The sequence below is a fragment of the Acartia tonsa genome, chromosome 4 (assembly GCF_053477335.1).
Source record: "Acartia tonsa isolate MP-2025a chromosome 4, ASM5347733v1, whole genome shotgun sequence".
NCBI classification, from domain to species: Eukaryota; Metazoa; Arthropoda; class Copepoda; order Calanoida; family Acartiidae; genus Acartia; species Acartia tonsa.
In genome coordinates, this window is record NC_137263.1 from 37,920,974 (window position 1) to 37,936,219 (window position 15,246).

Below are 15,246 nucleotides of genomic sequence, written 5' to 3' on the forward strand. Positions count from 1 at the left end.
AATAAAAATTTTTTCAAGAGTTAGAAGTCAACTTATGAAACAAAATATGTGAATAACATCAAAAAATATGCATATTTTGTTTCATAGGTTGACTTCTAACTCTTCAAAAAAATATATTTTTTTAATTTTTACCTGTACAGAGAGGACCTGGAGGCCTGCAGCTCCTGAACTTGGAGGCCTATCCAAAAAATCTTAAATCTGGGGGAAATTCATCACATAAGAATGATTTTATCCCTAATAACCTAATATCCTATCAGTCCAAAGATAAAGCCTATACTCACTGTTTACGCAAATGTGTCAAAACTCCCCCCCCCCCCTTAATTTTAGTGGGCGTTCATATTAGGATAAAATCTTATTTGAAGTCTTTTATTAAGAACAGTTCTGGCTGTCAAGATAATTAATTTTCTTAATAATATGTCACGTTATTAAACATAGAAATAATCTGACATTTTTAAATCTTAATCTATAAAACTGAAGTATGATTAATTTATGATGAACGTTTAGTAAAATGTCAATTAAGTGAAATTTTTGGGAAAGGTGGATAATTTTTTTTCAGGGGCGATTTTTCTTTGGGGCATTACAGTACCACTCTACTCCCCCCCCCCAAAAAAAAAAAATAGTGATAAAGCTTAATAAGACATATCGGTACAGTGGATAGTCCGATTCTTCGCTACACACAGAGATAGAGAATCATCCGGTTACTTTTATATAAGGATTTCACAATACATCTGATTTTAACAAAATTATAAATTCATTATTCCTCCTTTCTCCGTGTCTTCATTTAAACTTTCTAATTGTCCTGTTTGTTCAAATTAAAGTTTGAAGTCATCTAAATGTTTGTATCTTGAGTCTTTCTAATTACAATGTTCAATTATGAATATATTTCATTTATGATTCACATATGTATGCTCAAAGCTTTCATTTTAAGATGATATTTATATTATTTACCTCCTCAAGTATAATTAGTTTGAATGGTTTACATTAAAACTTTGGGTAGTTCCTTTCGTGGCAACGCCTCTTTAGGGGCGTTTCTTCGTATTTTCACAGTAGCTTTTCTTCTATTCTAGCCCCTGCGCGAGGGGCTCTAACCCTGCGGGGCAATCACCTAACCTAACCTAAAATAACCTATCAAAAGCCATTGTGAAAATACGATGAAACGCCCCTTTAGAGGCGTTGTCATGAAGTGGACTATACCCAAGTTTTTTTGTTTCTTTACTCTTATTCAGCTGTCATGCATATCAAAAGTAACAAACATTAACATCTAAAAATACAAACTTTCAAATCCGTTAATATCTAAATGTTATTGTAGCTTTGTCTTATTTTCTAAAACATTCTTTTGTCAAAAATCATCTCCTCATCCTTCAATTTAAAATAAATTCTTTTACCCCAGGATCTGTTGGCCCGTATAGCTGGACTGGGTCAGTCGAACATGTCCTTGTTCAGCAGTAAGGAGTTAGAGCAAGAACAGAGGGCCCTGCTGCTCAAGCGTCTGGCCTTTGTCATCTTCTGTTCGGATATTGACCAGCATCAAAAGCATATGCCAGATATCACAGGTAAAAATAATCTGAAGAATATTTTTGATCAAACAAAAGCTCAGTTCACAAAGACTTTTGTAGGTTGACATAATTTTTCTTAGGTCAACCCAACTCAAATAAAAGTTATAGGATATGTGTCTATAGCTAGGATCTCGCTAACTGTTGAACTGCTATGGTTCTTTTACAGTGAGGCCCATGCAAGGTTTTTAATTATTTTTGGGGAGGGTGCCTCCAATCTCCCAAGAAAAATCGCCGTTAGGAAAAATACCCTATTTCCTCAAATGCCCCTTGAGGCCTTTTTGCAGTAAAACATCTATGTTAAGAATTAAAAGGAACTTTATTAAGATCGTTTATCTGAGTGTTTGAGATCAGTGCCTGTATCCCCAAGTGTTCTGGCGGCTGTATTCCTTTGCTTCAGAGTTATCCTTATCAGAATGTCTGGTATGTTTTATTAATAAATGTATAAGTACAGATGTATAACCCAGACAACTACCTGGTTCCAGTGATGTGGACTTTTTTTCGTCTGCTAGCAAATTGCTTTCTGCTCTTTTTTTAGCGACTTTGCTGTGTTAATATTTGCAACGCTATTGCCTAATATTGAAAGACCTAACTGAAAGTTAGCACAGGGTCCCTACCCCGTGAACATACAGTTATTTTCCCTTGGCCCTATATTCTTTCACTTTAATTGTTCAGTCAATATTTCTTTAATGTTTCAGTCAATATTTTTTATCATTGCATTGTTTTGTCTAATACAGACTGGAAAGTTATTTGTATTAATTTAAAATTCATACATGTCTAATTTACAATTTAAATATGGCAATTACATATCCAGAATGGCTCCGAAACCGATTAATAAAGGCTGGATTAGAACCGGTTGTCTTAGACTTAGCGTTACGATTCATTAATGGAAGACTTAAAAGCAATGCTATATTTTATTCTTGTTTTATGCTGACCTTTCCACTCTGTATTGATTTGATCTAAGCAAAGCATACGATACTTTCAGTTATAACTTTTAGTTTTAATTCATTTCTCATAAATAAACTTTTTTCCAACACTATGAAATATTGAAATATATAATGTACTAAGTTGTAATAAATACTGTTAAATAAGTTTGGGTAAAAATTGTTTGTGGTACCAGCATAAAACTTGTTTAACTGCATACCAACTTTTACGCTATAATCCGCCAAATTTACATTGCCCCCCCCCCCCCCCCTTTTAATGTCTATATCTTAAGTAGCGCTTAGAGATATCATTGACTCCAAGTCTCCAATAGCCTGATATTCACTTTTCATTTTTAATGTTTTTTTTGTGTTGGTTTAAATTTTTAAAATTCTCGGGTAGGGTGTATAGCAGCTCCAAAATCATATTTCAGGGATATTGTCAGTATTACAATCAAAGCTGCTCTTTAATTGTAATTATATGTATTATCTATTATGTTTCATTAAAATTGTTTTAAAGTTTTAAACCTAAAATCCAATCAATGAAAATTAAATATAAATATTTGATGATAACTAGTGATAATATCATCTATTTCATGAATCATGAGAGTGAGATATTTTAAGAATAAATATTTGTTAAGCTATGCATGTTGCTTTCCTGTGGCCAGTGATTATAACAGAGATGGTCATCATATTTTCAACCATGGAGAATCTTATTGTCACCCAGATCAAACAGAAAAAGTAAGTAAAAATTATACCTATGATAAATAGTTTTTAGCTTCTTTATTATGTAGGAATAATTTATGACAAAGAGATACGGTATTTTGTTCACATAACTGCTTGAATTTGTGTTGAACAACGATAAATCAGTCTTAAAAGTGTTTTCAGGTTTATCTTAATTATCTAAGGGGAAAAAATGCTGAATCGCTCTGAATTCTTTATCAAATTCTTAAAATTTGAATACCCTTTCTAATGGTGCCAAACAAAATAGGATCTCATCCAACAGCTTTTAGTCCTTTAAAATATATGAATGGCAACCAACTGAAATTATTTGATATTTTTTTTTGTAGAAAAGTATCTTCAAGTGAGCAGACAGTCATTAATACAGGTGATTGTTTTTTTCTATTCTTTCAAATCTAAAATTTAAACATGATAAATGAAAAATGATTAAAATCGTGGAGAACCTTTCAATGGTACTCCAATAAACTGTGAAATTCGCTGTATCAGATTTTAGAACCAGACTTGAAATAATCTTAAATTCTAATTTTCAGCTTCCAATGTTGGGTATGGACTGGAGGCAAATGATTCTGTTGCTTGGATGAATGTTTACCTGGCTGTTTGTAAACTTCTAGACCAGGTATGTATGATTTATGTTGCTTGGATGAATGTTTACCTGGCTGTTAACAAACTCGTAGACCAGGTATATATAATTCTGTTGCTTAGATGAATCTTTACCTGGCTGTTTGTAAACTCCTAGACCAGGTATAAACCTTGTGCCCTAATTTGTGACACCTGCCAGACACGTGATAGTAAGGTTATGAAGATAAGGTCCTTTGAGACTGCTTGCCAAGTCATAATGTACTTGAACGTGGAGCTTGCGCAACTTCATGACTTCTTACTATATATAAACATTAACAAACTGTGGATACACACACAGAACTTTTCACTCAAAAGAAGTTAGCCAAAATAAGATTTATTTCTTTTTAAAAGTATTATCTTATTATTTGATTATAATATCTTTGATGAAATCAAAAATTCTAAATTTTTTAGGTGGTACTGTTGCCAAGCTCTCATTTGCCGCAGTTTCAAATGTATAAATGGGCTTTTATCAGGTAGGATTCAAATACCTTTTATTCAAATTGAAACTAAATTCTTATATTCAAATTCTTTCACCAGTTACTTTTTTTAATATTTCCGGTTCGAATTTTTAGTTCAGCTTTCTATATGCTAGCTTTTAATTGTGTTAAATATTTTAGAGAGGGATGTAGTCCAGAAACAAATCTTGAGATAGATGCTGCTAGGAGAGGCCAGACTAATGGTACCAGCAAGGTTCCTCCCCTGCAGTCCAGTGATTTTGTTCCCCATGTGGCCAGGATTCATAAACTTATACAAACCAGGGTAAATTTTATATTATAAATTAAGAAAATGAAATAATGACTTCTATTAAAAAGAAAATGTAATGTGTTGTTCTTACTAAATGAAGCATTCTCATATATGCAACCGTTTTGTAAACTCTACGTCCTGATAATTAAATAAGTAATAGAGGTGGAGGGATTCTCCCGCATATTTTTTTATTTGAAAAAATTTTGGGTAAGGGGAATAAAAATAAGAATAGAGATTATAACTGTCCTGTTGTGTTTATTGATACAGTGCACAGAGGTTTGCCATAGCTGAAAGTTTCAACACTACCTTAAACCAAAATCGAAGGGTTGTGATTTTTAGGATTTAATATAGACAAGTCGGAGAGGCGTTTATTAACATACTCAAAAGTCACACAAGCGTTCTGTCATTGTCCTTCATGTTGTCAGGGGGGGGGGGGGGGATAAACCGTCGTTTTATTTGCTTCTCCATTGATATATCATAATTAACGAACAAAACTTACAAAGGTTGGACGAGAAATCGGACCCTGTCGAATTCCAGTTGGTGAACCTATATTAACTATGAAGTCAATTAAATCTCTTACTGAACTAGGTAAACATTTTTTTAGAATTTCAAGAGTTAGGGTGGGTAAATCTTAGTGTTTACAATTTCTACAATTTATTGTGTTCGTTTCATAAAAGCTTTATTTTGTTTTGTATTTTAAGTATTATACTTATAATAAAGTAACGTTTGTCTGAACTAAGGATTTCGCTAACCGCTGAACCGATCGGTTTTTCCTTAACAGTGTAGCTTCTCATAGGTCCCGGGAAGGTTTATAACTATTATGGGGTAGGGTAACACCATTCTCCTAAGAGAAATCACAAAAAAATGAAACTTTTTAAAATATTCAAGAGACTTGAACGCAACATAGACACGAGATAAAATAACCAAAAATTTAAAGTGCCACTACAGGCCTCTAGGGACGTAGCCGCTAGTTTAAAATATAGAGGTATTAGTATTGAAATATTTTTGTTAATACAGCTATCTCTCTTTTCTCAGAAGAATAGATACAAAGTCACAGACTAATTAATTAATTACTTGTATAAAATATATTTCTTACAGTTAGGATCTTGAATCATACTTTTCTTCATAAGAATTTTTTTGCGCTCTGACCGATATGATTTTTGGAAAACCTAGTTTTATGCACTGATTTTTTTTTAAATCTATACCTAATGATTAAGAATTAAGAATCTAAAAAGAAAAAAACCAGATACTATTAGCTTATTTAACCTAATAATTTTAAAGAATCTGATGAAAAAAAAATAAAAATCCATGATTAAAAGTTCTTGTATTTAATTTTTTAACTGTGTTAGGTCCTTGGTTCAGTGCTCTGAGTAATTCTTTAACTCGCCAACAAACAAAAAGTATGCAAAATATTTCTGCAATATCCAGGTAATTTGTTTTAACAACTTTACTAATTTTATTTTGCTAGCACATTATTCTCTATTTTTTAACTTTTCTTTGTAGAAAGAGTTCTATTCATGAAGGAGGAATAATGGATTTATTATTATTGGATCTTACACCATATTATCATGTTCTCTAGTAAAGTGAAACTTGTAGCTGGCTTAGATAACAATTACCCCATCCTCTCCCTTAACGAACTGACCAATAAGCGATGTCTATGTTATCAAACTAAATGGACGACAATTTTTCTCCTATAATTATATCCATGTATATTCTTTATCCATTAAGAAATCGTAGAATTTACACCCCTTTCCAGTCTTATTTTGCATCAATTGCATGGCACCCTAAAATCATGTTGTTCTTGATGTGAAAAAGGAATTAAGATTTAGATTATTTATCTACCCCTAATAGTTTTATACTAATTTAGCTAGAATTTAAAATATTGTTAATATTTAGATACATTAATGTAGCTAATGCTATTTTATGTAATACTAGCGGCTTCGCCCCTAGCCTCTAGGGGCTTTGCCCCAAGAGGTGATAAAAAAAAATTATTGCGAAAATCGTAAAGGACCATGGAAATCTCCTTCAAAAAAAAAAAAAAAAAAGAATGGGGGGGATTTTTTGGTTTTTGGGAGGTTGGGGGTGTCCCACCCCCCGAGAAAATAGCTTAAAACCACCACAGGACCAATAGGTAGAAACCCTGAAGAGTAGAATCCGATCGGTTCAGTGGTTACCGAGATCTTAAGGGACAGACAGACAGACGGACAGACGGTCAGACGGACAGACAGACATCGTTCTACTTTGTATTATAGATAATTTGCTTAGTAAATTATCAGTACATTTTGACAGGGTTTAGAAAGTCCATATTTTATTAAACAAAAAATATATATGAAAAAAAAACCTGATATAATACTTTTTTGAATTCGCTTAACTATAACATAAGCGTCTAATTGGGGGGGGGGGGGTAAAGGGGTGTTTACTGTGTACAATGTTCACCCCCTCAAATTAAAAAGCTTGGACGTCCTTAACTAAAGATTCAAAGAAATGCATCAGTTCTATTTCATGAGTACCTACTGCCCAATTGTGTGCCAATATAACCCATTTTTTCTAATATTTAACCATGTAATGCATAATGTGTAATTTAATAATATATACTAGTGATGGCAATCCGTCGAATTTTTGGGCCGGATTCCGGATTCTTAAAAGAATCCGTCAAAAAAAGTGGCGGATTCCGGATTCTTATTTTTGACGGATTACGGATTCGGATTCCGGATTCTAGCAGTATTTTTAAAGGCTTTTTTAAAAAATTTAAAAAATTAAGTGCTACATATGTCCTAAAAATTAATGTTCTTGGTGTTCTCTATAATTCACTTCCGAGAATCGAACCAGATTTTGAAAAATTTTATATGTAATGATGATAATCATTGCCTTCAAAAAGCGATAGTCGAAAGAAAAAACTCAAGACGCTATTTTAGCATACCAATTAAGAATCCGGAATCCGCTAATATAAAACGGATTCCGGATTCGGATTCCAAAATTGGCCCAAAAATTGGGCGGAATCCGGATCCCGGATTCCGGATTGCCAACCCTAATATATACATACCTACACTAAATGCAAATGAATTTTGGCTCAGCGCTGCATATTTATTGAGAAATTATGAAACTAGGTGAACAGAATAGAGCAACAAAATTACGTAAATTCACAAATTAAGGGATGACAATCAGAATAAGTTTTTTTTGGCAATTTCTTCAACTTTTGGACAATAACTTTGTTTACGAAATATTCGAATTTAGTATTCAAATTAATTGACATAAAGAAACTACTTATTTTAAGATTTGTTTTGAAAATCCCTCTGATCCCTGTATAATTCGTATATTTCAACATGTAACTACACAATTAGGTTAATATTTGATATTTCACTTCAACCATTTTAACAAGATCTATAGCGTAGATAGAAGCGAAGCCATTTAAATGTGCATTGCCAAATACATTGTTGAGTAAAAAGTATTACAAAGAGGCTCCTGTAAAGTTTTTTTTGGGTATGAAACATTTTTAGGAATTTGCGATAAACTCGACTACAGACTACTAAATACTTCTATACCTATCGATTTTAATGTTTATACTTTTCATGCATCTGATTTCAAAGGTTGTTCATTGGTCAAAATCTTATCGTATTATATAAAGTAGTAATATTTTTTATCTAGCTTAAGGTTTTGATAACTACTTTACCGATTTAGTTCTTGATTTTAAGGAAGCTTCACATTGGTCCCTAGATAATTTTAGACTACGTTTTATCAAAGTTTTAGGATGGATGTAGGCTTTTTTTCTGTTCTTCTCTACCCCTTGGAATACAGTGCCTTTAGATGCTATGGGCCGGGGGCTGCCGCTAGTACCCGTGGATTATAGCACGGCCTAAGCTCTCACTTTTGTTACTTTGACTTTTTACAAAAACCGATGAATTCTTTTTTGTTTAGGTCACCGATTAGTTTCCTGGAGAAAATTATTGAACAAGATTTCTTGGAGAGTTAAGGTTTATGTAAAGTTATAAATGGGGCTTTTTGTATTTTATCGTTAATTATGATGCGTTTTGACAGGGAATTGATTTATTAAAGATGTAATTTTGCTCTGATTCAATGTTTAGTCAAAACCTTTATTCTGTAAATTGAAGATCAATTACACTAAATCAAAACATTTTATGTTTTTATGCTACTTACATGTAGATTGGATTAAAATTTCGACAAAAACAAATATTCCGCTGGGTTAGAACCCTTTGGTTATACCCCCAGCAATGGTTAGCAAAGCTGTATGTAATTTATGAAATAAAATAATGATAAGTGTAATTGTGAATGAATGCATTTTATGTTGTATTTCATAATACTTAAAATTGTTAGATTTAAATTTATTGTAACCTATATAAATATTACCTAATCATAGAATTTATAGTTTTGTAATATTTTTTGTAAACTTTAAATTTATGCTTTTTATATTAGGTTTAAAAATTATATTGGGAATCTTGAGATATTTTGTATACGAGGACGGTATTGTCTAATAGTGGTTCAGCGTTTTAGACTGAACTAAGCGTCATGGAATGCCTTAATTTTATCAAAATTATGATATTCTAAACTGGCTACCAAAAAACGGAAAAGAAAAAAGAAGTGACAATAATTATACGGAGAGAGAGGACAATAAACTGTAAATTAAACAGCTTATCGCTTTTATCATAGTTTGGCTTAAAACATTGGGTACTTTTCTTAAATCTTTATAGGTTGGTTTAAAAGAGCAGTATCCAAATTTTTAAATCAATAATTTTCAATAATTCAGACGGTGTAAATTTGTTTATATTCACTAGAAAATACAATTTATCATACATTGTATTATCCCATAAGATCCCGGATTCTACAGCTTATCCAACCTAAGCGTAATAATTGTTGAGTAGCTTCGCTTCTAAAAATGTGATATTTATTTGTAAGGTGATTTAGATATTTAAGTTTTTTCTTATCTCGTGATTGTCTAGTTTATAAGGAAATGTAAAATTAATAGAAAACTTATTCCAGTATGGCTTCGAAACCAATCAATATCCGGTGGATTACAACCGGTTCTCAGTCATACTGAAAAATCATCTTTAGCAACAAATTATAGGCAATTTTACATAAATATTCAAATAAAAATAATAAAATTAATAACAGTTTTGCTAGCCCGGATCTTCGTTTATTCGGGTTTAACCAAACTGGTTTAAATCTTATAATTTTTCATTTTAATATCTTCGGAAAGCTGTCTATAATATGATGCGATAAATAACTATTAATGAAAATACAAGAATTTTCTCCTATAGTATTCTTTTTATTCTTCTCATTTATAATTATACAATATTTACTGTAATTCATTAATTAATTTAATATGTAAACAATACACACACACCCACACACACACACATACATACACTACACACACACACACACACACACACACACACACACACACACACACACACACACACACACACACACACACACACACACACACACACACACACACACACACCCATTACAGTATTTGATTTATATCAGACTTGTAACTAAAGATTAGGAATTAAAGACTTTTGGCGTCTTACTATAGCCGGTTGGGATTGAAGATTAATCTCGAACCCATAACCTCCCCAAAACATTTAAAAGTATAAACAAAAAAGATAAGTAAAGAAAAGTTTTTAAAAATTTATTGTGGATGCCAAATATCTTTTATTCCTGGATGAACATTTCTGTGATTTGAGTGATTTAATTGGTTGATTAGTTTTCATAATTCTGTGGTATATATTGCATTGTGATAAATATTATAAAGTTATCAAATCTTTTTATTATACAGTAACATACAAGCTACTCTATAACTCACTTTGTCTGTGTGTCCGCAACGTGTTATTCATCAGCTTCTGCTTAAGATGGATGACATTAATTAAGTAATTTCTAAAAACAATTGTGAATTACTCGGCTAATGTTTAATGTAGACGTCTGAAGTTCTGTACCCAAAATTTTGTCTTACCACAATGTTTCTTTAATATCTGTTAATTTGTTTGTTTCTGAGCTTTATTACTAATGGTCGTTATCATCCTTGTTTTGTTAGATGGATTAATTGAAATGTATATTTTGTCGCAATGTTTTAATGGTCCAAAGTTTAGTAATAAAATAAAAGTAATTAAATATAGATAATCTTTATGAGAAAATGTTAGTAGGTTAAAAGTCGGGCTCCCAAACTCGACAGTGATTCATATTTGTATGAATAACATGTTGTATCCTTATTTAAAAGTAACAGAATGTTCGTCTGTTCTGAAAGATCAAGCTGTTGTAAGAACTATTCACATTACTTAGCTTCTTGTTCATTTACCCTACACCTCCATTGAAATATAAGATCTTTAGAATTTCATCCTCAGATCTTTTAAATTTTTGTTTGGAAATTGAAAAGATAAAATTATATTCGATTTGCATACGTGTTCTTAGTTAATTTTATTTGGGGATTAAGCAATGGCACAGTACTGATTTTAAATGAACATTATTAAGATGTACTGAATTTTAGTTTCCGAAAGTGTACCTAGCTTCTGCGTCCTATCTCAATATTTGCTACTAGCTAAAAAAGCTTCAAACTTCCCCAAAAAAAAAAAAAATTTGAAAAAATTAAAATTTTGACTGTGTAATGTATAAATCGTTTATACATTATATCGCTTTTCCCTTTGACCGGAGTAGCAGAAAATAGCGTTTGCAATAATTTGGTTATCTGCTGTACAACTTTGGAAATTAGGGAAGAAATAGGAAATCCATTTTCAGCACATCATTATTAATCTATATTAAGAATATACAGAAAAATATCCCACCACCTTTGTATTAATCAAAATACCAACAAATAGAGAAATCAAATTATTTATCTAGTTAAATAACAGCAGTTGAAAAACCTTATGTCAGCCGCTCTTAATTTGTGCAGCTTAGAGGAAGCCGCAATCTGTAAGGCTGTTTAAGCTGCTCCTGTGGTTGTAACCGCCAACTTTCCAGCCGATGCTGTGCGGCTGCTCGACTTTCAAGAATAGAATGAGACTCATTTTCTTTAAAAAATTGTTATTTTGTTTGGCTTTGAAGTTCCATTAGGATAAACTAATTATCTCTGCAAAAGAAAATGTAATTAATTCTATTTTTCTCATTTCTCTACTGCTTTATCTCAATTTACTAATTTCTGCCTTTTAACATCTGAACAAACTATTTTCAGGTATCTATCTTGAGCAAGATAAATTCAATTCAGTTAAGAGGGTATTTTTTTTCTCGTAATTCCGTAAAGCTGGGCGTTGGGTTGTAGTCAAATGTTCTTATTAAGTCAAAGTGTTCTCAATTATAACCAAATGTATATAAATGAAATGGTCCATAATTAAGATCCGTATGTCTGAATAAGAGCATTTGACTACAACCCAACTTAACGGAATTAAACGTAAAAAATGACCCTTTTTATCACACAAATCATTATATTTTCTTTAATTATTAGTAAATCGTGAAATATATTTCTTTAACTCATCATAGTCCTTCCTATTGAAATTAATTTTAGAGTATTTATGTTGGTTGGGGTGACTGCCATTTACATATCCAGCAAACTTACAGTGGATGTATTTTCGCCAGTGCAATTTAAAAAGTTTGGATGTATTTTATGGCAAACTGAATTTTGACTGTATAAATGACAATAAAATCGATTTTCCCTTGGTTGTTATGTAGATAAGTTGTTTTAAGGGGGGGGGGGGGGCAATAAATATTAATGGGTTGGGGTAATGTTTGGGTGGGGGTAATTTAATTTCTAACTGTTATATTGTATTATGTTTACACTTCAAGAGTTTGGTTGTTTTTTAGTAGCGAAGCTTCTCTATAATTCACAATGTCCGTCCGTAATTAATGAATTGGGGGAAACGTGATTTTCTCGGCTCCTATTTAAGATAGACAGCTGAAATTTTTAGTGAAGATTCCCACTATATATGCCCATCTAATATATACATTGTTTTGTCCGTCTGTTTGTTATTTGGGGTGCTAGATCGATTCCTAGATTTTTACGTTTTCGTGATTTTCTCAACTCCTTTTCAAGATAAAGGGCTGAAATTTTCAGGGATTAATTAATTCTATATTCTACATATTTTCACTAAGTTTCAATAATATTTTTTTTTATTAATTGGGGTGCTAGATCGATTCCTAGATTTTTTAGGTTTTCATTGTTTTCTCAATTCCTATTCAGGCTTGACTGTTGAAATTATCAGGGATTAAGTATGCGCATGTTCTACATATTTCCATCAAGTCTCATTAGGATTTGTCTAATAATTGCGGTGCTAGATCGATTCCTAGATTTTTAAGTTTTCATGATCATAAGGTTGCGTGATTTTAAAGGTGTGATTATTTCCTATTTTACCAATATTGATATTTATTATATGACACTACTTTATAGTATTTTTTTCCTGATATACAATCATAACTTTAAAGCTTCGCTACTTATGGATGTTGTCATCCTTGTTTTTATTTCTGGTTTGTTTCTAATTTTTTGAAAGCACCACACATTCTATTTTAACAAGATACACAATAATTATTTAAAATATTTAATTCATGCCTAAAATCAATTAAAACATAAACAATTTTATTCTATGAAGTTACATAAAGGATAACATTGAGACAATATGCGATTCTAAAACCAAAATTTAATTCATTTCAATTAGGGACAGCCCTTTTTCAAGGAATAAAAGTCAACAAGGGTAATAATTTATTGTCCATACTAAGTGCAACAAAAACAAAACAAAAACTTTTATTGATCTATACGGAAAAGGATCTGTTGCAGTTGACAGTTTAATTGTTCCTGGTATCGATTATCTCAAAAATACATGAACTTTAAAGGCTGCAAGCTGCCAAACGGCTGAACTTACATGTTATGTTCGTACATCGTTATATGAGGTTTGAGAAGGCCTATAAATAATTTGGAAAAGCAAAGATCTAAGGATTCAAAGAGAAAGGTTGACTGTAGAAAACACGCGTAAAACCTGCGACGTAACTGTGGATTACGCCTTCTTTTGTCGGATAAAAATTTGTGCAAACTACATAAGTTATAAGTTTGGCCGCCTGTCGCCTTAAAGGTTCATAGAAATTTTTTATATATGGGTATGTAGTTTGAAAATATTTTTATTATAAAAAGTTAAAGTTATCGATTTAACGTAACGATTTGAAGGTCGAACGGACAGTACCTAAATAAAAATGTAGTTTAACTACTAAAAATTTTTATTTTTTGCTTAATCGTTGAAAAATTCAAAACAAATTTTAGTAATATGGATAAATTAAAGGAAATTTTGTAAGTTTAGTGTTTTGAACTTTTTGTTACATTTGTTGCATGTAAGGGACTTCTTTACTGTATTAAATTCAGTTAAAAATATGAATTAAGGTTGAAATTTTGTTAATTTAGATTTTTATCAGTTCTTCAAATGTGTTTTTTTTTCTGTGAAATTTGAACAATAATTTGACCAAGATACCTAACAAATCAAATTAAAATGTAGAATATTTTTAGTTCTAGAAGTTTATAAACCAATTTTAACAATTCCAATAGAAAAGAAATTTTACTTTCTTTACAAAAACGATATTTTTAATAGAATCACTATTAGAAAAAAGTTTCAGAATAAAAATAAAATAGCATAGGTAGTTATTTAGTTTTATATTCCTAGGTAAGACAATAATAAATTTTATAGTATGAAGGATGAACCAATTTTTATAAAAGCAGTAATATAATCAACGGTTTTGTCCCTCTTGAAAATCATGTCGGCCAAGATGATTTCATTATGAAGAGAAGGGAAAAATGGAATCATACATTATCTTTATTTATATTTCTGTTTTTATAAAAATGGTTTTACCCTCATAACTGTTTGGTTACTAAACAATTGTTCGAGAGAAAAAAAATAAGTATTTTCCCAAAATAGTATCTGTTACTTTTGTCTTTAAAAATTCACAATAATCTTTCTACTGAAAGTCTTGGATGGGGCTGTGCATTAGGAACCACAACATAAACCCCATCCGCCCCCAGACTTTGAGTTCTACACAAGTACTCACGACATAGCTGGCGGTTGACGCCGCCGCCGTATGGCGTCACCAGCCGCGAGGCGGTACACGGGAACCCGTACTGTTCGTCGGAGCAGATCTTGGCGGATGAAGGTACACTGTGGGGAGTGGGAGCACGAGGTGGAGCCTGGCCGCAGGCAGGGTGCTCTGGTATTATACCTGGGTCACTCTGCTCAGACATGGTCCGCTGGGTAAAGTAACTTTCCCTAAAAAAAAGTTTAATATTAATTTTATGCTAAAGTCACAAAAAAGCAAAAAAATTTTAGTCAACGTATGATTATCAAGTTTAAAATAATATGTAAATCTAGAACGTAAGCAGTTGTTAAGCATACCATTTCAGGAATAAGGTATAACCAAAGAGCAAAATGAATCTAATTCTAAAATAATATTTGGGGGGCAAATGGAGAGGTCGTCCATTTTACGATGTGTTGCCCCCCAATGACAGCTGAAAAACACGTATAGGTTTCGTGATTTTTTAAGAATTAATTTCGTTGTTGGTATAAGCTGATACCATTTTAGTAGATAAGTAACCTACTGATAGATTATTTTTCAGAACAATTTATCCCGCTGAATGTTAAAGAAAATCTGGCGTATTAATCTTAAAATAGTTACTTTCACTGTATAAAACT

General features: G+C 31.7%; 2 protein-coding genes across 3 annotated transcripts in view; one reads left to right on the forward strand and one right to left on the reverse strand.

Moving 5' to 3' along the window:
• The window catches only part of LOC145317055 (protein DOP1A), a 40,087-nt gene extending 29,732 nt beyond the window's left edge, over positions 1 to 10,355 (forward strand). For both annotated transcript variants that reach the window (XM_080157933.1, XM_080157934.1), the window contains exons 47-56: positions 1,391 to 1,553; positions 1,881 to 1,976; positions 3,115 to 3,214; positions 3,544 to 3,581; positions 3,745 to 3,830; positions 4,244 to 4,305; positions 4,450 to 4,591; positions 5,080 to 5,164; positions 5,926 to 6,004; positions 8,492 to 10,355. In XM_080157933.1, coding sequence (XP_080014059.1) covers positions 1,391 to 1,553; positions 1,881 to 1,976; positions 3,115 to 3,214; positions 3,544 to 3,581; positions 3,745 to 3,830; positions 4,244 to 4,305; positions 4,450 to 4,591; positions 5,080 to 5,164; positions 5,926 to 6,004; positions 8,492 to 8,546 — 906 coding nt within the window. In that variant the 3' untranslated portion in view covers positions 8,547 to 10,355. The remainder of the gene's footprint in view (positions 1 to 1,390; positions 1,554 to 1,880; positions 1,977 to 3,114; positions 3,215 to 3,543; positions 3,582 to 3,744; positions 3,831 to 4,243; positions 4,306 to 4,449; positions 4,592 to 5,079; positions 5,165 to 5,925; positions 6,005 to 8,491) is intronic.
• A 2,751-nt stretch (positions 10,356 to 13,106) lies between these two features.
• The window catches only part of LOC145317074 (uncharacterized), a 99,949-nt gene continuing 97,809 nt past the window's right edge, over positions 13,107 to 15,246 (reverse strand). Inside the window, exon 18 of the mRNA XM_080157962.1 lies at positions 13,107 to 14,823. Coding sequence (XP_080014088.1) covers positions 14,505 to 14,823 — 319 coding nt within the window. The 3' untranslated portion in view covers positions 13,107 to 14,504. The remainder of the gene's footprint in view (positions 14,824 to 15,246) is intronic.